Genomic DNA, 26,075 nt, shown 5'->3' on the forward strand with positions numbered 1-26,075 from the left:
CTAGAAATAACTGCTGGAGGACCAGAAGTATGTAACAGACTGTAGCCTGCCAGGCTCCTCTGTTCATGGAATTTACCAGGCAAGAATACTGGAGCAGGTTGCCATTTCCTACTCCAGCTGATCTTCCTGACCCAGGGATCGAACCTGAGTCTCCTGCATAGGCAGGAGGATTCTTACCACTGTGTAACTTGGGAAGTCTGTTAACAGCTTTACCTGCCCTGGTCTGCTCCAGCCTGGAGCCTGCTCTGCCCCCCAGCAAGGAGTTAACCCAGACTCAGCCACAGGCCCCCTCCCAGTCCTGCCCCCACTGCCTTCCTACCCCTGCTCCTGCCTTTGGCCCCTCCCTGCACCCTTGCAAAAAAGTAAAATGGCTCTCTGAGGAGGCCTTACAAATAGCTGTGAAAAGAAGAGAAAAACAAAGGAGAAAAGGAAAGATATACCCATTTGAATGCAGAGTTCCAAAGAATAGCAAGGAGAGATAAGAAAGCCTTCCTCAGTGTTCAGTGCAAAGAAATAGTGGAAAACAATAGAATGGGAAAGACAAGAAATCTCTTCAAGAAAATTAGAGATACCAAGGGAACTTTTCTTGCAAAGATGGGTACAATAAAGGACAGAAATGGTATGGACCTAACAGAAGCAGAAGATATTAAGAAGAGGTGGCAAGAACACACAGAAGAACTGTACAAAAAAGATCTTCACGACCCAGATGATCATGATGGTGTGATCACTCACCTAGAGCCAGACATCCTGGAATGTGAAGTCAAGTGGGCCTTAGGAAGCATCACTACAAACAAAGCTAGTGGAAATGACGGAATTCCAGTTGAGCTATTTCAAATCCTGAAAGATGATGCTATGAAAGTGCTGCACTTAATATGCCAAATTTGGAAAACTCAGCAGTGGCCACAGGACTGGAAAAGGTCAGTTTTCATTCCAATCCCAAAGAAAGGCAATGCCAAAGAATGTTCAAACTACCGCACAATTGCATTTATCTCACACACTAGTAAGTAATGCTCAAAATTCTCCAAGCCAGGCTTCAGCAATACGTGAACTGTGGACTTCCAGATGCTCAAGCTGGTTTTAGAAAAGGCAGAGGAACCAGAAATCAAATTGGCAACATCCACTGGATCATCAAAAAAGCAAGAGAGTTCCAGAAATACATCTATTTCTGCTTTATTGACTATGCCAAAACCTTTGACTGTGTGGATCACAACAAACTGTGGAAAATTCTTGAAGAGATGGAAATACCAGACCACCTGACCTGCCTCTTGAGAAATCTGTATGCAGGTCAGGAAGTAACAGTTAGAACTGGACGTAGAACAATAGACTGGTTCCAAATAGGAAAAGGAGTATGTCAAGGCTGTATATTGTCACCCTGCTTATTTAATTTATATGCAGAGGACATCATAATAAACGCTGGGCTGGAAGAACCACAAGCTGGAATCAAGATTGCCGGGAGAAATATCAATAATCTCAGATATGCAGATGACACCACCCTTATGGCAGAAAGTGAAGAGGAACTAAAAAGCCTCTTGATGAAAGTGAAAAGGAGAGTGAAAAAGTTGACTTGAAACTCAACATTCAGAAAACTAAGATCATGGCATCTGGTCCCATCACTTCATGGCAAATAGATGGGGAAACAGTGGAAACAGTGGCAGACTTTATTTTTGTGGGGGCTCCAAAATTACTGCAGATGGTGATTGCAGCCATCAAATTAAAAGATGCTTACTCCTTGGAAGGAAAGTTATGACCAACCTAGACAGCATATTAAAAAGCAGAGATATTACTTTGCCAACAAAGGTCCATCTAGTCAAAGCTATGGTTTTTCCAGTAGCCATGTATGGATGTGAGAGTTGGACTATAAAGACAGCTGAGTGCCAAAGAACTGATGCTTTTGAACTGTGGTGTGGGAGAAGACTTTTGAGAGTCCCTTGGACTGCAAGGAGATCCAACCAGTCCATCCTAAGGGTACATGAGTCCTAAGTGTTCATTGGAAGGACCAATGTTGAAGCTGAAACTCCAATACTTTGGCCACCTGATGTGAGGAACTGACTCATTGGAAAAGACCCTGATGCTGGGAAAGATTGAAGGCAGGAGGAGAAGGGGACGACAGAGGCTGAGATGGTTGGATGGCATCACCAACTCAATGGACATGAGTTTGGGTAAACTCCGGGAGTTGATGATGGACAGGGAGGCCTGGCGTGCTGCAGTCCTCGGGGTTGCAAAGAGTCGGACTCGCCCCTGCATGATACTGTGCCGCCAGCATCGTGGTGGGGTCCTTAAGAAGAAGTCCCTTCCTTTGGTTTTAGGGGGTTCTGCAGGGTCCAAGTTCAAAGCCCGATAAACTCCAGAAGTTGGTGATGGACAGGGAGGCCTGGTGTGCTGCAGTCCATGGGGTTGCAAAGAGTCGGACATGACTGAGCGACTGAACTGAACTGAACTGCACCCTTGCATCCACCAGTCCTCAGGGGAGCCTCTAAGACAGGTCTATTAAATGCTCAGGTAGGGCTGGATGGTGATCTATGTGGAGACCAGGGGAAATGATCGTTTCCCTGGGGATCAAAGAAAATGCCAATTGCCCAGCTTCAGTCGAAGCGAACTGGCAGCTAGGTCTGCTGGCTGGAAAGAGGGAGTCTACTGGAAGAAAGGACAGCAGGTTCACTGGGAAGGAGTCACCTTCATGGACTCCCCAAGACTCCAATCCTGGGAGTCTAGGGGGTTACCTGGGCTTTGAGGCCATTTGTTAAGCTTCAGGGTGCTTTGCCTCCACAGCCTAGGATGAGACCCTGTCTCCTAGGCTCGTAGGTTTCCCACAGAGGCCTGTGAATAGGAATGCTGGGGCTGAGGCCCAGGAACCTCCATTTCTGATACCATCCCCTCCCCCCTCCCACCAGCCCTCTTGTTTGAGAACCTCCTCAGTATTCCAAGCCTCTTTCAATCCTCACGTCCACACTAAGGAGGTTCTATCATCCGCACCTTACAGATGAGGTTCAGTGACCGCCCAGGGTCATCCAAGCTGGGGAAGGGCTGTGGTTTATGAGCTCCCCTGCCCCCATGAAACTGCGTCACGGATGGGGGATAACGGGGAACCTGCTGAATCTGTTGCCTTCAAAAGGCAGGTGGGAGAGTTCCCATTTGCCCCGGTCCCCGGCTCATCAGTCCAGGAAGGGCAGAGCCAGGGTCAGCTCCGTAGGGCAGAATGGAGATGGGGAAGACTCTGTGTAGAAGTGCCTGGCTGTGACCACTGAAGCTCTGCCGTGGGGAGAATTCCCAGCGAGGAGGAGGAGAGTGTTATATGGTGGCTACGTCCAGCCCAGCAGACTTGCATCTCCCAAAGAGAGACTTTGTTTCTCAGGCCTTATTGCCTGGTAGGGCCTGAGGAAGGGCAGAGAGTGGAGGGCCAGGATCAGCTCCCCTCCCCTACCCCACCACCTCCCAGCTGGTCCTGCAGGAGAAGCCTCTGGCCGGGGGACCACAGTGGCCCACTGCCCATCCCCTGGCGGCCAGCAGACCAGATGGGGGGCGTGGCTTCCTTGCAGTGATGGCCATTGCATTGTCCCCACTCTGTTTGTGCAGCTGCACTGCCCATGATTCTCTTTGAGCTTATAAACAGCCCCCAAGGGGAGACAGGCAGGTCATTACCATGTGACGGGAGCATGTCGAGGCTCAGGAGTGGGAGACGAACATAGTTCACGGCTGCTGAGGCCACTCTGTGCCAGGCCCCCTCAGCGATTCTCAACCTGAGCATTCAACAGGGTCACCTGGAGAGCCGGACTTACAAGTTCAGATGTGGCCCCCACCCCTGAGCTGACGAACCTAGTGTCTGCATCTTGGACGAGCCCCCAAGGCTGCCCCAGTGTTGGTTGAGAACCCCAGGTCCAGCAGTCTCCGCTCAATCACTGAAACCCCTGTAGGCAGCAGCGGTGCCGGGGGCACTCCAGTCCCTGTACCACAGCCTCCACTGGGACTCTAGCCACCCCCAAGAAAATCTTGCTTAGTAAGAACAATGAGCTTGAGGTGCCAAAGAAGCTTCCAGACAACCCCTGGCCACTCCTCCCAACCCACCCCAGCCAGCCTGTCCTTCAACTACTGGATGAGCCCTTCCCTTCAAGGACTCCTGGGTCCTGTGGTCTCCTTTTTTGGGCAGGTGAGGACAGCAAAGCTTAGAGAAGCTGGACAACATGTTCAAGGTCACACAGTGAGTAGGTGAGGCTGGGAATGGAGGCTGGCAACCTGGCCTTCTCTGGGTCAAGACCAGATGCTGCCACGAGTGGGTGCAGGGGAGGAGGGTAATGCCAGCCCTGGGGGCCTGAGAAGCACATGGGTTAATGGGGTGGAGGCCAAGGCCCTGGCATGGGGGGCCCAGGCTGGGGCTGGATGGTGGGACTGGCAGGCCTAGGACTCCTTACACAGGGTCTGGCCTCCAGCCTGAGTAGGGGCGGCCCTAATAGGAAACCTCTTGGAGGTTTCCGGTTGGGCACCTTTTAGCAAAGCCATTTCATATTTTTAGCTGTTGAATGTGCTGAGAAGCAGCTTAGATATCCAGTGGCTGGGACTCCCCCATCCCTCACATACCAGGGCATGGGGCGGGGTGGGGAGAGGCGGGGATCTCCCACCTCCTGCTGTCCAGCAATCAGTACTGGCCTGGGCAGGACAGCAGACCCTCCGTCAGAGTCCAGTTTCTCACCAACTCAAGACCCCCTCCCCACCTCCCCTCCTTGCTCAGGCCTTGCCCAGAGCTGGTGCTGACAGCCCCCACGCCCCTGGCAATTCCACTCCTGGTAGGTCACAGTCTAGCCTGCTTCCGACTTGCTGCTGAATCACCATCTCCCGGGGAGTCACAGGAAGGGAGAAAGGGAGGGGAGGCGAGGCTGGCGTCTCCCTCTAGTGCCGCCAGAAGCTAATGTAATTGAAAAGGCCTCCCAGGCTGTCCTGACACGGCTCCGTCAGGCCACTTGGCCTTCTCTGCAACTGGTCCGGGGGTGACCAAGGCCACAGTGACCAACCATCCTGGGCAAAACTGGGACACAGGACTTTCAGAGCCCAAACTCGGAAGGTCACAGACAAGCCAGGATGGTTGATCACCAGATGGTGTACAGGTCAGGCCTGGCTGGAGAAAAAGGGTGGGGTTCCTCCAACCCAGCATCACACCCTTCCCTCATTTAAACAGGGGACTCCCCCTCTGCAGCCTATGTGATATAAACAGTTCACTTAGGATGTTGCTGTCTGCAGCATGAGGGAACGTGCTGGAAGCAGATTCCAGTTCAACTTTCTGCTACTTGCTAGCTGGGTGGTCATCGTGAGCTACTTACTTCCTTTACCTCCAGAACCTCTATTTCTCTGTGTACAGAAGGAGGAGAGTAACTGTAGCAACCCGTTAGGATTTGGGGAGCAGGAAACACACAGTGCTCTTAAAGAGGTTCCCATGGTGCCCGGCACAGAAAATGCTATAGAAATGCTTCTTTTCTCACCCCTGGCCCTGACCCCACCTCTGTTGCTACCCAAATGGCAAAGTCCTGTTTGAGCTTGGACCCTGCAGAACCCCCTAAAACCAAAGGCAGGGACTTCTTTTTAAGGACCCCACCACGATGCTGCAGCACAGAACCACGCAGGGGCAAGTCCAGACTACTCTGCAGTTTCAGGCTTTTCAGACACCAAACCGGCAATGGTGGCTGTCAAGTGCCATCCACAAAGGGAAAGCCTGTTTGTACACACAATGTTTGAATAGGGCTCATCTAGAAACAGCCACATTTTCAAGGTGACACTGATCCACAGGAATTGGCAAACTCTGGACTCATGTATTGGAAAGCATCTAACCTCCAAGGAACGGCAAATGCTCAGAGCCCTGAACTAAGCAATGATCGTGCTAAGGGCACTCAGAAAGGCCAGCTTTCCTTTTTGTTCTCTCTTTCATTTCTCTTGGTGAGACATGCTGTGCTCCTTCCCCGGACATTCCAGGGAAGGGGCTGGTGCTGGATACAGAAAAGAGGGAGAGGCTGCAGTGAGGGGGTGGGAAAGGCATTTAGCAGGTCCTGTGTCTGGGCCACCTGTTTTTGCACATGCTTCCCCTCCCTTTCTTGAACAGATATTTGCTCTAGAGTGGGCAGAGGTGGTGTTAATCCGTTTTATGTATGACGAGATGGAGGTCCTGAGGGCTTAAGTGGCTGGCCGGGGCTCATGAAGCTCCACTGACATCCTGACCCAGAGGGCTCCCCACGTCGAGGTCCACCGGGGACTGGGGTGCAAGGAGAGGACGCACGGGCAGGAGAAGCGGGCTCTCAGTGGGGAAAGGAGGCAGCCATCCTGCCAGTGAGGGTTCCCGGAGTGAGACGCAAAGCCAGGAAGAGCCCCCGAGACAAGGGAGAGACTAGGAGAGAAAGCCCAGTCTGGAGGACCGGCTGTGTGGAAGGATGCTGAGTCCCCACCTGTGGCATTCTGAGTGCTGCGGGGCTGCGCCCTTCCCCGCCTACTGCCCCTTCCCCCCGCCCTCCCCCTGCACTGTTGCTCCTGTCAGCGAGTGCCCTGGCAAAGGAGGACATGCACGCACTGCCAGCCTGATGTTCTTACCCCCTGTCTGCTGGCTGACATTGGCTGTTTGGCCCAGGACGCCTGTCTGCAGGGCTGCGGCTGCTGGGAACCGCAGGTTGCCAGATGGCTGTCGGTGACCTTGAGAGCCAAGCAGTCTTGGGGTCGTGGGTGGGACCTGGATCATTGGATCATGGGGACGGTGGTGGGCGGGGTGATGGTATGCAGGCCTGGCTAGGCGAGTGACGTGGAGCCCTTGAGGTGTGCAGCAATGGTTCTGACTGCTGTTACTAACCAGTAAGCACTTTGTGGCTCCTGCAGGAGGCAGCCTTGTGAAGGCCTGAGCAGGTGTGGGAGAAATACGTGACTTGTGCTTCTGGCCTGCGAGTCTGGGGTGAAATTAAGGGAACAAAACTAGCTAGCGCAGTAAGAAAGGTAACCTTCTGAGACAGCCCATGCTGCGAGTCACAGGAGAGGTTACCCACCAGCTGCAGAGGAGACAGAGATCCCAGGGCTGTAGGACATCCAAGGTGGCCTCCTGGAGGAGGAAGCTGTGAGCTGGGCCTTGGAGGAGCAGAGGAGTTTGGATCCATGGAGAGGGTAGAGAGGGGGAAAGTTCAAGAAGCAGGAACAAGGAGCTCTGAAGAGGAGGAGTTGAACTACTGGGGAGTGTTGGTGAGCAGAGGGACAGGCAGGGAAAGGCCAGGTGAGGGGTGGGGGAGGGGAGACCAGAGCAGGGAAGGGTAGGGCTTTGAAGTCCTGCTCCGAAATCTGGAAGGTTTCAGAATGGAGGAGTGATAGGGTCAGGGCCTGGCTAGGGGAAAGCTTTTTGTTAAGAGGCTGAGGTGGACAGCTAGGGGGCGGGCAGGAGGGGCTGCGAGGACTCTGAGCCTGGATGTCCACACCCCCTCCCCACCGCCCATCCCCACCCCTGCCGGTCCTGGGCCTGGCTCTGCCCTTCCGTGGCCGGTAGACTTGGGCAAGACACTTCCAACTAGCGCTTTTTGAATGCCAGGTTGTGACCCGTGAGCGAGTTCTGAAACCAACTCGGTGGGTCCCCACCAGCATATTTAAAAGCTAAAACAGCCATCTCCAAACTTTTGGACCCCAGGGACTGGTTTTGTGGAAGACAGTGTTTCCATCGACAGGCAGTGGGGGGCGGGGGGTGTCTGCCACTCACCTCCTGTTGCACAGCCTGGGGGTGGGTGTGGGTGGTGGGTGGTGGGTGGGTTGGAGACCCCTGAGGTAGAAGAGGCAAAATGATCTTGTCACCCAGAGCTAAGATGAAATACGATTCGGTGAACCTTGGCTTCAGATGTCTGTCTACTCATCCCCTTGTCTGTCTGTATTGGATTGTGATGCGAAATTTCTGACCGTGGCAGAAAAAGGTTTAGAAACACCAACCAATTCTCAAGCCCTCAGTTTCCCCATCCATGTAAGGGGGCCTCTCTGACTGTCCTCAGGAGCTGTTAACTCTTCTTTGTAAAACCATAACAGTTAGACAGCGAATGTGGCTCCAGAGGCCGAGCGAGGAGGCTCTGGAGAGCTGGAGCTTTCCACCCCATGGAGCCCCAGCTGGGCTTCCGTGCTGGCTTTTGAGAGCCCTTGCACGGAATGGTGTTGAGGGGCAGCGACCTCTAGGGAAGACAGACGGTGGTTGGCGGGGGGCATGAAGCTGTTCTTTGCCCCCATGTGTGCCCTGGTCTAAATCATGGCACTGAGGGCCCTTGTGTCCAACAAGAATCCATCCTTTCTCCGCAGGGCCTGTTTGCTCCAGGGTTCTGAGAATGGGCCCCATTGTGCCATGTGGACAGTCCAGAGAGGCCGGAATTCCTGCCCCGGGTGAAAAAGCTGAATTCCTGGGGAGGGAAGAGGTCCCCCCCAACCCCAGACTGTGTCCCAGAGCGGCCCATGCCAGGCGATCGCAGACCCAGAAACCTCCAAGGTCTTGTGCTAGTCACTTGAACGCCCCAGAGGGTCTCTGCTGCTGCTCTGTCCACAGCAGAAGGACAAAGCCCCATCTGTCTGTCTGTCTCCTCAGGAAGACTGGACTCACCACTCTGGCAAAGGCCCTGAGCATGTCTCCAGCCCAGGGACGACTCCAGGCCTCCAGCAGAGGGTTGGGAGTGTGAGCGGGCTCGAGCCTGGTCCAGATGCCACTTTGTGACAGAGGCGAGTTTCTTAACCTCTCCGTATCATCATTTGTCAAAAGGGATGAAATTAGAGCCTACATCTGCTGTTGTTGTGGGGATCACCTGGGATCACATGCAAAGCTCTTAGAATGGCATCGGGCATGTGGGGCCTGGCCAACAGCCTGGGTTCACGAGAGGGGCTGGGTTTGGAGTGTGGGCAGCAGCCAGGGTGGAGGAAGTGTTGCCTGGCCCCTCACCAGCATGGGCTTCAGAGGAGCCTGGCTCTGTCGTCCGTGGTGCCAGCTCAGGACCGGGAAAACAAAGAGTGTGTGTACTCCCAGGCGTCCAACCCAGATGTGACTAACATGCAGTCTGTGGAGGAGAGGGAGAGTGGGGAACGGTGAAAGGGGCAGTGACGGAGTCTGTGATGGGGTTCTACCGTGACATCCCCGGAGAGAAGGGCAAGGAGGGTCTTCCATGTTTGGAGGCCTTCCCTGTCTCTCTCCAAGTGCATTTGTCTATCCATCCATCCATCTATCCATCCATCCACCCACTCATCTGTCAGTGTCTTAACTGAGCAGTTACTAGGGACACAGCCTTGCATCTGAGCAGAAGTGGTGGGAAGCACAGTTCTGCCCTCACAGGCCATACCATCTAGTTGGAGACACAAGACAAAAACCCAGCAAAAGAAAACATACAAGTCACCCTGTGATTAGGTGCTACAAGGCCTGGTCAAAAGGACATGTTGTGGGTATCTGCCCTGGAAAAGGGAGATCAGAGTGGGTTGAGGTGGGTGGGGAGGTCTACCCAGAAGGGGAAAGCCTAGAGCTACCTGTGAAAGATGGATATTTAGAAAGAGCAGAGGCAGGAAGGAAAGCTGGAGTGGAAGGGATGATGTGAGCAAAGATGCAGGGATAGGAACGGATGTGGGATCCTGCGCGTGTGTGTGTGTGTGTGTGTGTGTGTATGTGAGTATGTGGCCTCTGGGAGGCTGAATGCCTGGGGGGACAGGACATGCAGCTGGGGCTGGACCGCAAGCCAAGGAAAGTGGCTCAGACTTTAGAAGAAGGAACCCAGAGGCGATGTTTGTAACAAAAGACTTTCCCCTGGACAGCGGCGACACCAGCTCTGGGACTGAGAACTGGGTTCCCATCTGGTTCTGGTTCTCCCTGTTCAGGGGGCAGGATGGGGACTTCTTCAGGAGACAGAGACAGCTCCCAAGCTGCCATGGCCCTGACTGCAGAGGTGCATTGTTTTTGTGTGTGTGTTGTATGTGTGTGTGTGTGTGTGTGACAGACACTGGGGGCCCACTGCTGAGTACACCTCCGGCTTGCTCCTTGGCTGTGGGCCCCGCACTCCCCAGCCCTGGTCTAATTTGGAGCCGAGGTTGGAAAGTTGGGAGCTTGGGCCAATGGCTTCCTGCTTCCCACGGAGGCCCAGGAGCCCGTCCAAGGCCCAGCTGTGCCTGTTCCTACCTTGGCTGCTGTGGGAAAGAATGCTCAGAGGAGGGCCCCGGGCCTCTCCCAGGCGCCTGGCCCACCTGCACAGCCTGGGAGGGCAGGGGGTCTCGGAGCCTGCATGGTCACCTGAGACAGCGAGAGAACCGTCTCCCAGGTTTTCCAGAACTCTGTATCACAAAGGCGTGAACACCGCGCACTCAGACGTGCCCGGCCCCTTGACAGCTGCTTGATGTTGTTCCTGGGGCAGGTGCCTTAGGCCCCTTTTACAGATGAAGCTCAGACAGCTTAAGTAACTTGCCTGGTGCCACACGGCTAGCAACGAGGAAGCACAGCCGCAGACTCATGGTTGTCTGCGCCCACAGGAATCACTCGCACCCTCCAGCCATCTCTAGTTTCTCACAACCTTCCACGGCCTGGGGAGGGCCAGCTTGTTCAGAAAGCCCACTGATTTTTGACCTCCGATGGCCCCGAGTGTCCCAGTTTGGCCCCCGACACCTAGTACTGCCCTACCTGGAGCTGCCTGATGGAATTCCCTGTGATCACTGATGGGACGGGCACCCGCAGTGCCCAGTACGGTGGCCACCGTAGCTGTCGAGCACTTAGGAGCTGCCTGATGTGATCCAAGAACTAATGATTATTATTTTTTTGACCACGCCGTATAGTTTATGGGATTTTATGGGATTTTATAGTTTATGGGATTCCCTGACCCAGAACTGAACCCAGGCCCTGGCATTGAAAGCCCATAAGCCTAACCACCAGGGGACTCCCCAAGAACTAAATTTCTAACCTTGAAAAAGTGAAAGTGTTAGTCACTCAGTCGTGTCCAGATCTTTGCGACCCCATGGACTGTAGCCCGCCAGGCTCCTCTCTCTGTGGGATTCTCCAGGCAAGAATGCTGGAGTCGGTTGCCATGTCCTTTTCCAGGGGATCTTCCCAACGCAGGGACTGAAGCTGGGTCTCCCAGCTTGCAGGCAGATTCTTTACCATTTGAGCAACCTAATTAAAATTAAAGACACCAAGCTGGACCACCCAGCGTGGGGTTCACGAGACCTGGGGGACAGCAGCCCTGTCTGTGCCTCAGTTTCCTTGACTGAAATAATCAGGGTGCTAGACTGGGCCCCACGTGACTTCTGCCCAGAGGCTTCCAGCTCCTGGCCCCTGCCAGGCCTGGGTCCTCCTAGCTGCTGGAGGGGCAGCCTGAGAGCCCTGCGTACCGGCTTCCCGCTCCAGCCCTCCCCCAACCAGCCTTCCTGTCAGCACGGAACCTGCTCTCTCTCCTCTGGGTCAGCCTGGCTCCACTACAGCAAAGTCACCATTCAGCAGGACAGCCAAGGCAGCTGCCAGTGGGCCAGCCCTGGGCCACCTCCTCCAGCCTCTGCATATACTGACGTCACCAACAAGTCCCCGGAGGCCCTGGAGCAGGTGGGAGCCCTTGGACCCCAGGGCATGGTGGGAAGTGGGAGGGGGAATGGAGGGAGGGGGTCAGGCCACCCCACCCCGAGTGAGGCCTTCCTCTCCAAGGCGGGAGGGAGAGGCGTACTATTATTGCTACTGCTATTGTTATTATCTGTTATCTGTTATATTGTTATTATTGTTATTATTCTTGTTATTGGGCTTCCCTGGCGGCTCAGAGGTTAAAGCGTCTGCCTGCAATGCAGGAGACCTGGGTTCGATCCCTGGGTCGGGAAGATCCCCTGGAGAAGGAAATGGCAACCTACTCCAGTATTCTTGCCTGGAGAATCCCATGGACGGAGGAGCCTGGTGGGCTACAAGGGTCGCAAAGAGTTGGATACGACTGAGCGACTTCACTTTCACCACGGCTGACAAGAATGTCATGTTTTTCCAAGCATTCACATTATGCCAGGTACCAAACTAAGCTCGTGACACACATCAGCTCATTTGACCCTCATGTGTGGTAGGTTCTCTTATTTCTCCCACTTTACAGAAGAGAAATGGAGGATCACAGAGGGCATGTCACTTGCCCAAGGTAACACAGCATGCGAGCCCAAGTGGCCTTAGTCTAGCTCTCAGATCATTCAGCATCTTGTGGTCGATAAGGACACCTATAAAATTCAGCCAGATAAGCTAGTTAGGAGTAGGTGGGAAGAGCAAAGAAAAATGAAGACACAGGGCCAGAAATACCAAAAGGACACCAAATTCTAGACACTCTGTTATCACAGCCTCAGCTCGGTGTGAGCACAGCTGTGAGGAAGAGGAAGCCCGACGTGACCCGTGGTGAGCGTCCATGACCGCCTGGGCTTGGAGGCACAATGGTTTCTGATCCTTCATGGCCCCTTGTCTGCTACCCAGGCCACGTGCCCTGCCACTTCTCGGAGGCTCTGCAGCTGAAGTGAGCCTTCAGGGCTCCGTGGAGCCAGGACGGCCTGGCTGCGTCTGGGGCCAACTGACAGTGTCCACAGAGGCTGCTTCTCTCAAGGGAGCGTCCCTAAGTTCTGGGGACCGAGACACTGAGCTGACACTGTCCTGGGCTCTGCCTCCCTCTCTGACTTTTCTCTCCTTTCCCTCCTCCAGCGCCCGGCCCAGTGCTGATTCCCGACACCCCCAAACCCAGCCTACCACGGCACCCTCTCTTCTCCTTTGTAGCTCTTACTATTAATACCTGCGCTGCTTCCTTCCCTCCACTGTAGGCTCCATGAGGCAGGAACTGTGATGTCGCTCCAGGCCTCGCACAGGGCTGGGCACCGCTGGCGTTTGCTGAGTGAGTGGGCACAGAGCCCTGACGACTGGCAACCGGGCTAAGGGCTGCTGGCTGGTTCTGAGGGACTGGCCCGAGCTGTGCTGTGATCCTGAGTTGTCCCGCAGGCAGATCGTGGGTCTCTGCCCTCCCCTCCTTCCCTTCCCCTCCAGTAAAGCCCAGTGGAAAATGCCACTTCCTTCAGGAGGTCTTCCCCGATAATTATAGATGGGTTAGAATCACGTGGACAGAGGAGTCTGGCAGGCTACAGTCCATGGGGTCACAAAGAGTTGGACACAACTGAGTGACTACCACCCACCCACACACACACACACAGAGCAAGTGCGGGTGTTAGTTTGTGTAAAATACAAGAGGGCTAGAGCAGTCTCGATGGGCAGAGCCCACCTATGCCTCAGTGCGTTTTCTGTCCGCTGACGAGGATGGCCTGGGCCTCCCGTGCTCCGTCCTCTGTCTGGGCCATCATCCCGCCAAGTGCGTCTCTCTCCTCCCCCACCTGGCCACAGCATCTCACCACCTCCTTTGCCGTGTCCCCTGTGGGCCCAACCCTGAGAACAAGGTCACGTGTGAGCTCAGAACTACCATCTGGGCACGGTTTGACGTGCTCTGGGCTTCCCTGGTGGCTCAGACGGGAGAGAAACTGCCTGCAATGCGAGAGACCTGTGTTCAATCCCTGGGTTGGGAAGATCCTCTGGAGAAGGGAACAGCAACCCACTCCAGTACTCTTGCCTGGAGGATCCCATGGACAGAGGAGCCTGGCGGACTATAGTCCATGGTGTCTCAAAGAGTAGGACACGACTGAGCGACTAACACCTTCATTACTTTCCTTTTGATGTGCTTCAGGCACATTATTTCAAGTACCATTCTAAGAAGAAGGTTCTATCATTAGCCCCATTGTCAAGATGGGGAAATTGAGGCACAAAGAGCTCAGATCTGAACTGGGTGTCGGCTCACTCCTAAGCCTTTTCCATCTTTTCCATCACCATCTTTTCAGTCTCTTCTGGTCTTCTCATGCCACACCCACCCCCCCCAAACCCCCACCCCTGCCTAACACCCCTGCTTGGAAGGTGGCCTTCCCTGCCCACCTCCGCGCCCCCTCCCTGCAGGGGGGCTAGCTAGCTCCCTCTCCAAGGTCCCCTTGCCCTCCTGGTGTGAGCATCTACACCCAGCCTGCTTGACCATCTCATACTCAATGACTGTCCCAGGTGTACTGGCCAGGCCGCCCTGCTAGGAAGAGGACTGCAGGGTACTGGCCCCTCTTTGCAGGCCCTCCTGAGTGTTTAGCCAGGGTGGCCCTCAGGCATGAAGCAGACTTACAGTCATGGTCATCTCCACTCTGCTTCCAGAACCTCAGTGCTTAGTGACACAGGGTCTAGTCCCGGAGCCCACAGCCAGGGTGGGGTGGTGCTCGCCCACCTTCCCTGCAGCTGCGCTTTCCTGTGATTGATTCCCTGCAGCAGCTCCACTGTCCAAAGCAAGAATGTGCCAGCGCCTCTTCGGTGCCAGGACTTGAGCTAAGTCCCGGAGACGGTGGAGGACAGGGAAGCCTTGGCGTGCTGCAGTCCATGGGGTCGCCAAGAGCTGGATACGACTTGGCGAGTGAAGGACAATTATGTGCCAGGCCCTGGGGCTTGCAGCATTGAGTAAGACAGGACTCATCCCCCGCCCCAGGGAGGACAATGAACAACTGGATAAAGCCAAGTGATAAACTGGGTTAAGAGCTCTGAAGAAAGGGATAAGGATGCTAAAGTGGAGAAAGAAAGGGAGGGCTCTCGAGGAAGAGAGGATTAAAGGAGAACCTGAGGGCAGATGCAAAGGCTGGGGCAGGGCTGTGGGCTGGGGCAGGGGAGGGGGCTGGGGCGGGGGAGGGGCCTGGGGAGGGGTAGGAGGTGCGGGAAGGGGAGGGGCTGGAGAAGGGGAGGGGCCTGGGGCGGGGGAGGAGGTTGGGGAAGGGGCGGGAGCTGTGGCTGGAACAGAGACCAAGCCTTCCCAGTGGCAGGCCACAGGGACACTCCCGGAAGTACTCCTAAGCACAGGGAAGACCATGTGGGTGTTGGCACACAGGCCTTCAGGGAAGCTGTGTCCCCTGCTGTTTGGAGGTGGGTTGCGGGAGGGCACACAGGAGGAAGGGAGCGCCTGAGGAAGGCCCCGCAGTGGGTCCCAGCACCCGGTCGCCCCCAGCGTAGCTGTGCTGATGCTTCACTTGCAGCTGCTTGGCCTCTCCCGCCTCGCCTCACTCCCTCGCTGGTCTTGTCTCCCAAATAAGCTGCCTGGGCTCAGTCCTCTCCTCAGATCTACTGCTGGAGGATTCGGAACCAAGACTTTCATCTCTCTCTGCTCCCCCTCCCCACCTGCCCACCACGATTCCTGTGGCCACAACCCTGCCCGGCGCCCAACACACAGCGGTGGCTCCACCCAGACGTGCCATGAGCCAGCAAGGGGGTGACCCGTGTCCCCTGGATCCTGAGGCGCCTGCCCTTGGCATCGCGGGGCCCTGTGACTTCCCAGGTGCCCTCTCCTGCTTGTGGTGGGGGCTGGGGCACTCCTGGCTTTTAAGCTTGAATTCTTTGGCTTGGCAGGCGCAGCCTCCTCTAATCAGGAGCCCGCCTCTGCCTAATTAAATCAGACCTGACCACAGCCCAGCTCCCACTTCTCCAGCTATTCCGAGCAGGCCAGCAGCTGGTCCCTCCTCCCTGTCCCTCAGCCAGGCCCCTATTTAAGTCTCCACAAGGACCTCCAGGTGTCCTTCTGCACCAGCACTCAGGAAGCTCTGGAAATCAGCTGGGGGAGTTTCTGAGCGATGGAAAAAACACTGGGCTCTGGGTCAGAAACCCTGGTGCCAATCCCGTTTCCCTGGGCGACCTCAGGCAAGCCACGCCCCTCTCTGGGCTGCAGAACCTCAGTGCAACGTGGGGGCCGGGCCAGAGGGTGTCGGTGTAACACTGGGCTCTGAAGGCTGGGACTGCGGGCAACCTTCCCCTCCTGCCTCTCTGTGGATGCAGCCGGGGACGTCCAAGCAGCCTCTCCCATCCTGGCTGCATTCATGGAGAGGCAGGAGGGGCCTCACCCAACAGCCCGTATAGAGAGAGCCTCTGGCCATGTGTCCTGGGTTGGGAGCAGGGAGTTCACAATGACTTAGGATTCAAGCTATGTTTTTTCTAGTAATCATACATGGATGTGGGAGTTGGACCATAAAGAAGGCTGAGCACCAAAGAATTGATGCTTTCAAACTGTGGTGCTAAAGAAGACTCTTGAGAGTCCCTTGGACTGCAAGGAGATGGAACCAGTCAATCCTAAAGGAAATCAACCCTGAATATTCATTGGAAGGACTGATGCTGAAGCTTCAATACTTTGGCCACCTGATGCGAAGAACTGACTCATTGGAAAAGACCCTGATGCTGGTAAAGACTGAAGGCAGGAGGAGAAGGGGGACGAGATGGTTGGATGGCATCACCGACTCAATGGACATGAGTTGGAGCAAACTCCGGGAGTTGGTGAAGGACAGGAAAGCCTGGCGTGTTGCGGTCCATGGGGTCACAAAGAGTCGGACACGACTGGGTGACTTAACAACGTGACAACTGGGTGCCTGGCTGGAGAGGCTTAGTCAGGGACTGGGGTCACAGCTACTGCCCTCAAGGTCAAAGTCAAGCCTCAGTTTGGTTGGGGGAAAGGAGACCTGCTTTTTGATGCTCCCAGAGCCAGCCTCACTGTGACCATCCTGAAAGGGGAGCTGGGCAGCACCCCTCCTCTGAGGTCTGACCCCAAAGCAGGAGGCCCTCAGTGGACATGGGCTGGACTGGCCCTGACACTCCTAAGACTTGCGGCTTCTCACCTGGGGAGAAGCCTGGAGTCCCCTTAAAGAGTCCCCAGGTGGGGAAAGTGCCCTCAACTGTACCTTCAGGGGCTCCCCACCCTGTGACCACAGCAACCATGAGTGCTGACTCAATTATTCATTCCTATGGTTGGATGAAAGGTCCCATCTTGCAACTTGGAAATTGTTGCATGGCCACAGCTCCTGTGTGGTTGTGGGGTGCAGACCTGGAGTGGGGAAGGATTTGGATTCAGCCTCTGATGCTTACCAGCTGAGAGATAACTCAACCAAGCTAAGCCTAAGGTTTCTCCTCTGCAAAAAGGAGGCATGAACCTCACAGGATTATTGCTTGCTTGCTTCGCTTTAGTCGTTTCCAACTCTTTGCAACCCTATGGACTGTAGCCTGCGAGGCTCCTCTGTCCATGGGATTCTCCAGGCAAGAATACTGGAGTGGGTAGACATTTCCTACTCCAGGGGATCTTCCCAACCCAGGAATCGAACCCACTTGTCTTTCATCTCCTGCATTAGCAAGTGGCTTCTTTACCACTAGCGTCATAGATGGTTGAACAAGGTAGACCAAGCTTAAACATGCGGAACAGCTTCAGGGGTCTGCAAACGCCTGCCTGGATGGGGGTTGGTGTAATATCCAGTGCCGCCACAAGAGGGAGCCAGACACACACAGATCCCGTGAACTAAGGCACTTGAGCGACTGGACTGAACTGAACTGAACTGAAGGCACTGTAAGTGACCCAGTTACGGAGGTGCCTAAACTCCAACCTACCATAGACCCAAATACACGACCTGTGACGAGGGACGGGTCACGTGATCTCCAGAATGCCTGCCTCTTTCACATCTGACTTGCTGTGATTGTCTTCCCTTCTCACAGCCCTTAGCTCCCACTCCAGACCCTACTGGTTACATGCTTGGACTATTACAAGAGCCAACCGGTTTCCATAAGATCACACAATGTCAGAGCCAGGAGGGATCCCAGAGACCCCCACATTCTGCCCCCTCATCTGATACCGAAGCGTAGAAGGGGTTAACGACTGCCCCAAATCACCAGCTGGACGCTGCGTGCCCCAGGCCCATCTCCTCTGGCCCAGCTCAAGCCAACACTCTCATGTCCAGGCAGACAGACTTTCTTTCAGTTCCTTGAAACGGCCCCAGTCCTGGCTCCTGGGCTCGGTCCGCCACCTCCCACAGCAGCGAGCCAGGCCTCTCCCCTCAGACCACGAGGCTCCCCAGGGGCAGGGCCTGGCCTCGCCCACTTCCGTGGCTTTGTGCCTCACACCAAGAAGATGATGAAAAGTGCTCAAATGAACCAGTGCTTCCTGCCTGGCCTCCAGGGCTGAAGACCTGGGTCCGAGGCTCAGCTCTGCTATGGACTCCCTGTGGAGGGGCAGGGAGCTGGCCAGGGGGCTGGCTATAATGCAGGGGCAGCAATTGCAAGGCAGGGGCACCAAGAGTCCCCCGCACAGGACATAACAGCAAAGCAGACCTCAGGGGCTTGGTGGGGGGTGCACCCCTCCAGCTGGAGCCTCCAAGGGTGCTGTCACCCTGAGAAGGACTGGGCACATGGGGCCTGGGCATCTGCACACAAGACCCCTCCTCCCGGGGCTGAAGTTTCAGGTAAACAAAGCAAGCACAAGCCTGAGAAAATAACGGGGACCCCGCCCCCTCCCCATACCAGGATACCCTTCCCCAGATGGCGCCTCCTGTCCATCCTGTCTTTGAGAACTGAAAGTCCTGTGCCAGGACTGACCACCGAGCCACCCTCCCCTCCTGGCTGTGGACCTCACACGCCCTTGCTCTGAGCTGGCTGGTTTAGAGTCGGCCTCCCACCCGCTCGCCCACCCAGCGTGACAGACACACCCTCAGAAGTCCTCGTTTCCCAGAGCCGATGCCCCTTTCAAGTGGGTTGGATTCAACTTCCTGCAGGCCCCTTCCTCCCACCTGCCCACCCAGGTTAAAGGTGGGCGTGGGCAGGGGCTCCTCACACAAAGTTCTGTGCTGTTCCAGCCCCTGGCCTCCTGGGGACCCACAGTCCTCTGTTCCAGCTGGCCCTCTCGCCCATCAGCATAAACAGGCTGTCTGTGCAGCTGCCAGAGGCAGAGAGGCTGGGAGGACAGTGTGGCCCGTGTCCCCAGCCAGACGGGAGCTGTCCCACTGCTGGGGGCCTGACCAGGACTCAGCAGAGCTGGGCACTGTTGGGTGGACTACCCACTCTAACTCCCAAGCCACTCGTCCCTTAGGGAGCGTCAACAGCATGGGTGCCTCAGAGGTCCTGGTAGCCATGGGGGGCCTGGTGGTGGAGGGGCAGCTTCACTTCACGGTTGGCACAAATCCTGGAGAGAATTCCTGGAGCTAAAAGGTGCTCAGGAGAAGTCAGCCCAGCTCCTGCCTTCAGCAGGATTCCTCTAGTCTTTTCTGAGCAGCCACTGCACACCCAGAAGGGGTGAAGAGGGAAGGGGGAGAAGAAGCAAAAGTTCCTGTGGACAGAGCATCTGTGATGCCAGGCACCCCTAAGGCATCAGAGCCTGTGAACCTCACGACTATTGTCCCAAGAGGGTCCTGGCCTCGTTTACAGAGATCTGAGAGGTGAAGGGACTTATTCAAGGCCACAGGCAGAGCTGGGTGTTCTGGCTGTTGTCTCTGAGTTAGTTTAACTCAATTCAAAATTTTCACCTCATGGTAGTAGCCTTGAGCCCTGAGTTTGTCTTCTATTTTCTTCTCCTAGCACGGAGCAGGTAGGTATGACTATGGAGAAGGTCACAGAGCTGTCAGCGGAAGCCTGGATCCTGAGATTGGGAGTCAGGCTCCCAAGTAAGGCTGATCTAGAGTTTGACCAGGATTGAGGTAGTGGGGGCTCCTGGAGGAGGCTCCCCTCATTCACAGGGCCATCCTGGCTGCACGGCCACCCACATGCTCCATCTTCCTGCTGGGTCCTGAGGCAGGGGTGGCAAAGCCCCTAAGCCCTGACACTGCTTCTCCCTGAGGAGGCAGCCCCTTCAGAATGGAGAGGGAGGCTGGGAGGCCTCTTCTGGGGTCTTTACTCACACCACCGCAGCCCCGGAGCGGCTCTGTCCTCTGCCTAGGGCCTCCAACTCTGGAAGCCTCGCTCAGCGCCCTCCACTTCAGCACCTGGGCCACCTTCACGAGGGGCCCAGATCCCAACCTAGCATGTGGCTCAGATCAGGTAGGACAGGCTCCCTCCCTTGCTAGCCTGCCAGGCCAAGGACACACAGCGGTGGCAGGGGGGTGGACCCTGGGCCAGACGGAGGCTGGCCATTGGGACAGGCTGGGGCAGGGACGGAAGGTCCCTCAGAACATTGGGCCATTGTTTCAGGCCACAACAGAGGGTGGCTCTGTGGCCCTGGGGCTGAGAACAAAAACCTGTTTAGCAAGGCCCTGTTCCTCCCATGCAATTTCAAGAATTTAACCAGGGTCTGGCTGGCTTCAGTGGGAGAAAACAGGCTGAGGGGACAGGACCAAGCCTAGAGCTGAGATGGGTGGCAGGGACCAGGAGACCCTCAGTCACTGTGTGACCCACTGTGAGCTGCTGGGTGTGGGGGTTCCTGCGGCTCCCAGGCCGATGGGCTGGCAGCAGGCCCATGAGTGGGAGGTGATGAGAGGGGGCCCCAGCCCTGGCCTCTGTTCTCCCTGTGACATGGGGGCCAAACGTGTGCATGCCACCTGCCCACAGGCTCAGGCTGAGCGCAGAGGACCACCACTGTCAGAGCAAGAGGAGGCTGCACCCCGACCCGTGGCAGACCTGTCCTGGGGGTGGAGGGCAGTTCTCTTGCTGCAGTTCCCCCCAACCCAGGGCTGCCATGACAACGATGAGCCTGGCCTTGGGTGGTGCTGACCACGTGTCAGGCCTGTTCTGGCACTTTCCACGCGCCATCCTCCCCGTGGCCCCTGGAGGCAGGCACCGTCGTCATTCACACCGGACAGATAAGGAAACCGAGGCACAGAGGGGCCAGGGAACCCAGACCACCCAGCTCCAGGGGGCTGGGGAGTGCTGTTCACTCTGCAACCTGGACAGTGGGCCGTGCAAGTTTTAACCTTGTTAATCAGTCCTGACCTGGGTTCAGTCAACATTTACCAGGGGCCGGGCCCTGTGGAGGGTAGGGGTGGGCAGTCAGAGAATTCGGTCCCGTGGTGGGGAGAGACCATAAACAATGTGGTGTGGCTAGTGCCACAGCCAAGGGATTTTGCTGGGGGGCGGGGGGTAGGGGGTGGGGAGAGGGCTTCCTGGAATGTCTGAGGGCTGAGAAGGACAGGGGCTGGGATGGGTGGGGAGAGGGGTCAGGAGTGCTGTACGTGGAGGGGGAGGCTGGGCCTGGGCTTGGGGGCTGGGGACCGCAGGCTGCACCCCTGTGTGGGCACCTAAGGAAGAGGGCAGGGCCTGTGGGCCAGGAGGTGGGAGAGATGGGAAGGCGGGTCTCAGGCCCTCCGGCCTCATGGGGCTGCCCCCCTCCCACCCACGTTCTCTGAGGGATATGCTACATGCGGGGGTCTGAAGACACGGCTGCTAGACGGTCCTTTGAGAACCTTAGGTTCACTGTTTCAGTGATGGGAATCAAAACTTGAACAAAAAGAGGCCTTTGCAGGGTCATATGGTTGACTGAGTTGGGAGTCCAGTCCGGCAGCCTGGACTCCTGTTTCCATCACTGACACCATGGGAATCAGAGCTGAGGGACTGGCTGCCCGGAGGCTCCCTGGGGAAGCCAGGCCAGGGAAGCCTGCCTCCCTGGCTCACTGGCTCAGCACAGGGGTCTTGGGTGCTCAAACACGACTAAGCCAGGGACAGCTGAGCCAGCAGATGTGGCCCCAGGACCGGGTGGCCACGTGCACAGCCCAGCAGGTCATCTTAGGTTCTGGGGTGTGGCCTATATGGGGCCAGGCTCACCTGGTTGTCAGAGTCCACCCAGGACTCGCCCTGAGCTGAATCCCCGTGCGTTCCAGGGGTGTGTCCTTATCCCCCTCCTTCAGGATCTGATGACCAGGGCCTCTCCCCACCCCAAGCCAGCTACGCGGCTGCCCCAGAATCCACACAGGAGGTGGGGGTCACGGCACCCCCAGCTTCTCTTGCCAGCCCCCCTGCCAGCTGGGTGACCTCCAGGGAGCCATGGCAGCTCTCCGTGCAGTCACGTCACAGCCTACCGCCCATGGGGGACTAACACGGAGCCTGAGTGACACCACTCACCTGTCCTGCACGTCTCCTGCACACCTGCTCTGGGCACTGGCGATACCCTGATCAGAACGGTCCTGCTCTACCAGCCTGACAATAATGTGGGGAGGGAGCAGGGCATGTGGGAGGCAGTGATACATTCCCTGCAGGAAGATGAAGTCAGGACAGGGAAGCCAGTGCTGGGGATTTTAAGCAGGAAAGCCAGGGGCAGCCTTGCTGGGCAGCTGTTTGAGTCAAGATTGCAAGGAGGTGCGGAACCAGGCTGGGGGCTCTCCTGGGGAGGAGCTGAGTGTTCCAGGTGGAGGGGAGAGCCAGTGTGAAGCCCCCATGGCAGAACATGGCTGGAGGGTGCGAGAAGGGGCAGGAGGTGTGGCTGGAGCAGAGCCAGCTGGCAGAAGCAGCAGGTGCCACCAGGGGCAAGGGGGGAGCAGGCGGAAGGGCCTTGACTCTGAGCAACACCAGGGGCATGGAGGAATGTGACAGAAGAGGGACACGATCTGATGTACATTTTTAAGTGGTCGTTCCATCCTCTGTGTTGAAAATGGACCGTGGAGGGCAAGGGCAGAAACAGGAGAACAGTCAGGCCAGAATCCAGGGGAGGTAAGGCTTGCCCCCCCTACCCCCAGGGTAGCAGCCGGGAAGACGGTAAGACGTGGTCAGGGTTTGGGTGTATGCCGAAGGTGGTGCCTGAAGGATGTGGTGACAGGTTGGATGCAGGGGTGTGAATCTAGAATAATGCCAGGATCTGGGGCCTAAGCCAGAGCCCCCCGGAAGAGTTCAGTGCTGCTGAAGGACTCGCTAGCCAGTAGTTCGAGCAGAGGAGGGCAGGGCACTGGAGCGACCTTTGCATTCTTAAGCAGCCACATAAGAAGGCAGAACCACCATGGCCGCCAGTGCCAGGCTTACCAAACGTCTCTATAAAGAACACCCTTTCTGTGCGGGGCCCATGGTCTAGAGCAAAGGCTGGCAGCCCAGAGGTGGGCCCCGCTCTCCACCCACAGAAGCCAGCGAGTGGCCTGGGATCAAAGCCGAGGGGCTGGGGCCTGTTGCCCACCTCCCCCACCGAGCTGGGCTGTTTTGCAACCTTGTCTTCCTCGCAAGATGGAAAGGGCCACAGTCCCCCACCCCAGCCCCCTGAGCACTCAGAGGTCCCGCAGCAGCGCACTTGAAAGAGGCCGGGGTTATCTGCAAAATTCCAATTAAATCCACAGGCTTTGATAATTTGATAAGCCACTCCACAGTCGCCCCAGAGTCAAAATACGCTGTTACTCGATCCCGTGTTTATGTTTCAGGATGGAGGGGGGAGGTGTATGGTGGTCTGGGATGGTGCACGCAGTCCTAAGAGGGAGGGATGGTGCACGCAGTCCTGAGAGGTCTGGGATGGTGCACGCAGTCCTGAGAGGGAGGGCTGGTGCACGCAGTCCTGAGAGGGAGGGATGCAAACACTTGGCTGTCAGATCATCAGCGCGGGTCACCCTTGGGTCTGAGCTACGCTCTGCACTGAGCACAGGTCTCTCTTAGCAGGTCCTGGAGGCCGAGGGGGGCCAGGGTGGAGAAAACTGTAACTCTGGGGCCATAGCCGAACCCACCTCCTGACCCTCAGGCCTGTCTCGTGCTGGAGTGGTTCTGTTCTCAGGCCCTCTCTTGCCAGACGAGATGTGAATTGGCCCAGGCGGCCGGTACCACCTCAAGAAGAGGCAGATAACCCCTGTTGCCATGGAAACCTGGAGTCTAAATTGCCTTATGACTCCTCCCTGCAAAAGCCAGGCTGTAATCTGCAGAGGTGGAGTGTGCAAGGAGCCACGTTCCATTCTGTTCTACAACCTCCCATCCAATGGGCCAGAAGCACTGGCCGGGTTATCTCAGTACATGTGTCATCTCGGTAAGCCCCTGGACCGCCCCAGGAGTCCAGCATTCCTGCTTTTCAGGGATAGAAACACAGAGAGGCTGGGCAAATGATCTGAGATCACAGAGACTTGAGTGGTGGGTATGGACGCCAGAGCCTGCCCTGCAAAGCCATGCCTGCGGCCTCATGAACACATAACTGTCTCCCCAAGCCTGGTTTCCACCGTTCCTTGAGGGCCTTCCAGGGATGGGTAGAAGGCTAACCTATTGCCATTAGTTCATTTCCCTGGTGGCTCAGTGGTAAAGAATCCACCAGTAATGCAGGAGTTACAGGAGATGCATGTTCGATCCCTGGGTTGGGAAGATCCCCTGGAGGAGGGCATGTCAACCCACTCCATTATTCTTGCCTGGAGAATCCCATGGACAGAGGAGCCTGGAGGGCTACAGTCCGTGGGGTTGCAAAGAGTTGGACACGACTGAAGCAACTGAGCACACACGCACACATTGCCATAGTGTACAGGTGACATGAGACCAACTTATTTAGCTGACTGCCAGAGAGTGGGTGTAAGGTCACCAGTCAAAGGCGCGGTCGGCTGATTTTATGGCAATGCACCTGCTCCTTCACCCAACCAGTGACAGTCCCTCTGGGCACACGATCATGTGTGACTCCAAGGATCAACCCACCTGGGGAGGGACATCTCTCCCCGTGGAAGGAAGGAGAACAAGAGGCTCTGAGAGGCCAGCACAACTGGGGAGTGGCGGGGCCAGGTGGACCTGGGGACGCTGCAGCCTAGGATGGAGTCTGGGCACATGTGTGAGATTCCAGCATGACCTAGTGGGTCATCTTGACCCTGGCCCAGGGAATCCTGCTTCCAGAGAAGAAAAAAGACCCGCTTGGTTCCCTATTTCTCCCCAGCATGGAACATCGACCATCTCGGAACCATGAGGAATCAAAAGATTATGGTTCAAGTCTCATGCCTGTCCCATACCCAACTAGCTGTATGGCTTCTGGAAAATCCTCCTAACCTCATGAGCCTCAGTTTCCTCCTCTGCAAACTGGGCTACCTTGTGTGCAAGCTAAGTCGCTCAGTCACATCCGCCTCTTTTCAACTCTGTGGACTGTAGCCCACCAAGCTCCTCTGTCCATGGGATTCTCCAGGCAAGAATACTGGAGTGTGTTGCCCTGCCCTGCTCCAGGGGATCTTCCCGATCTAGGTATCAAACCCAGGTCTCCTGCATTGCAGGCGATTCTTTACTGCTGAGCCACTAGGGAAGCCCCCTGGGCTCCCTAAATCTATTATAAGATGCTACAGGTAAAAGCCATTTGGTGAACACTCTGCGTGCACTCATTGTTTTTGATAATAATTATAGGATCTGTTGCCAGATCCTATAATATAGGACCGCTGGGTTACTCAGCGGGCGAGGTTCGCCTGGGCAGCACATCCCCTCCTGGTACTACATGTCAGTTGGGCGCTCGGTAGTGTCAATAAATAAGAGCAACGACTGCTAATCCCATGTCTGAACGGCATGACCTTATATTTTCTGTTATCTCGTCTGCTCCTGACAATAAGCTGTGAACCAGAAAGAGTTTGCACGAAAACCTGCTCCCCAGATGCGAGACACCCGCCCTTGCCAGGTCTGGGGTCTGAGAAGTGAGGAACAAGCCCTGGTCACAGGCGTCTGGGGACGCTGCTCTTCCTTCCTCTGGTCCATGCTTAGCCCGCTGGCCTGGCCAGCACTCCCTCCACTGCACCCCCACGTCTGGGGCCTCTCCAGGCCGGCCTCAGCATTGGCCTCACGGGAGAGGCTTGGGCGAGCACTTACTCTTTTGGGGGGTTGACGTCCTCTGGTCGGGCCTCAAAGAACCGAAAGACTTCATCACACTGTGAAATATGGGGCGGTAGCCGGACAAGGGCCTGTGGAAAGATGGGAAGAAAGGGCGTTAGGCCTGATGACACTGGGAGCAGGAGAACCAAAAGCTAGGTCAGCTTGGCCAACAGTGACGGGGGGAGGCTCGAGGATGGTGCCGGGGAAGACATAGTGAACGGGTGCCACCAGCTACCCACCCACCACCCAGCCAGACAACTAACCAAGAAATGAACTAATCAGCTAACTAATGAAACAACTCTCCCTCCATCTATCCATCCATCCCTCCCATTGACTAACCAACCATTCCATTAATGAACTAACCACACAGTCAACTAATAAACCCGGCCCAGTCCAGTATGGAGTGCTGGGGGTGCAGGGTGAGGTCAGGCAAAGCCCTGCTTCTTGGCCCTTCATTTAGGATGGAGAGAAGACAGTCAAAGCAATCAACCTGTCAACCATCCAGCCAACAATTCCACCAACCAACCATCTAATTAGCCAGTTACCAACTAAACAACTAGCCAACCAAATT

General features: G+C 56.1%; 1 protein-coding gene and 1 long non-coding RNA gene across 6 annotated transcripts in view; one reads left to right on the plus strand and one right to left on the minus strand.

Moving 5' to 3' along the window:
* The window catches only part of SH3PXD2A (SH3 and PX domains 2A), a 247,911-nt gene that overhangs the window by 87,711 nt on the left and 134,125 nt on the right, over positions 1 to 26,075 (minus strand). For 4 of the 5 annotated variants that reach the window (XM_006067746.4, XM_006067744.4, XM_006067745.4 and 1 more), the window contains one exon: positions 25,502 to 25,593. In XM_006067746.4, the coding sequence (XP_006067808.1) occupies positions 25,502 to 25,593 (92 nt within the window). Of the gene's footprint in view, positions 1 to 19,695; positions 19,812 to 25,501; positions 25,594 to 26,075 lie in introns of those variants that run through there. The other variant, XM_044935074.2, reaches the window with a different exon arrangement.
* On the plus strand, positions 14,797 to 15,290 carry LOC123331354. The gene is made up of 2 exons (XR_006547935.2): positions 14,797 to 14,926; positions 15,037 to 15,290. It is a non-coding gene; the product is annotated as an uncharacterized LOC123331354 (long non-coding RNA).

Source organism: Bubalus bubalis, chromosome 23 (assembly GCF_019923935.1).
Source record: "Bubalus bubalis isolate 160015118507 breed Murrah chromosome 23, NDDB_SH_1, whole genome shotgun sequence".
NCBI lineage: Eukaryota > Metazoa > Chordata > Mammalia > Artiodactyla > Bovidae > Bubalus > Bubalus bubalis.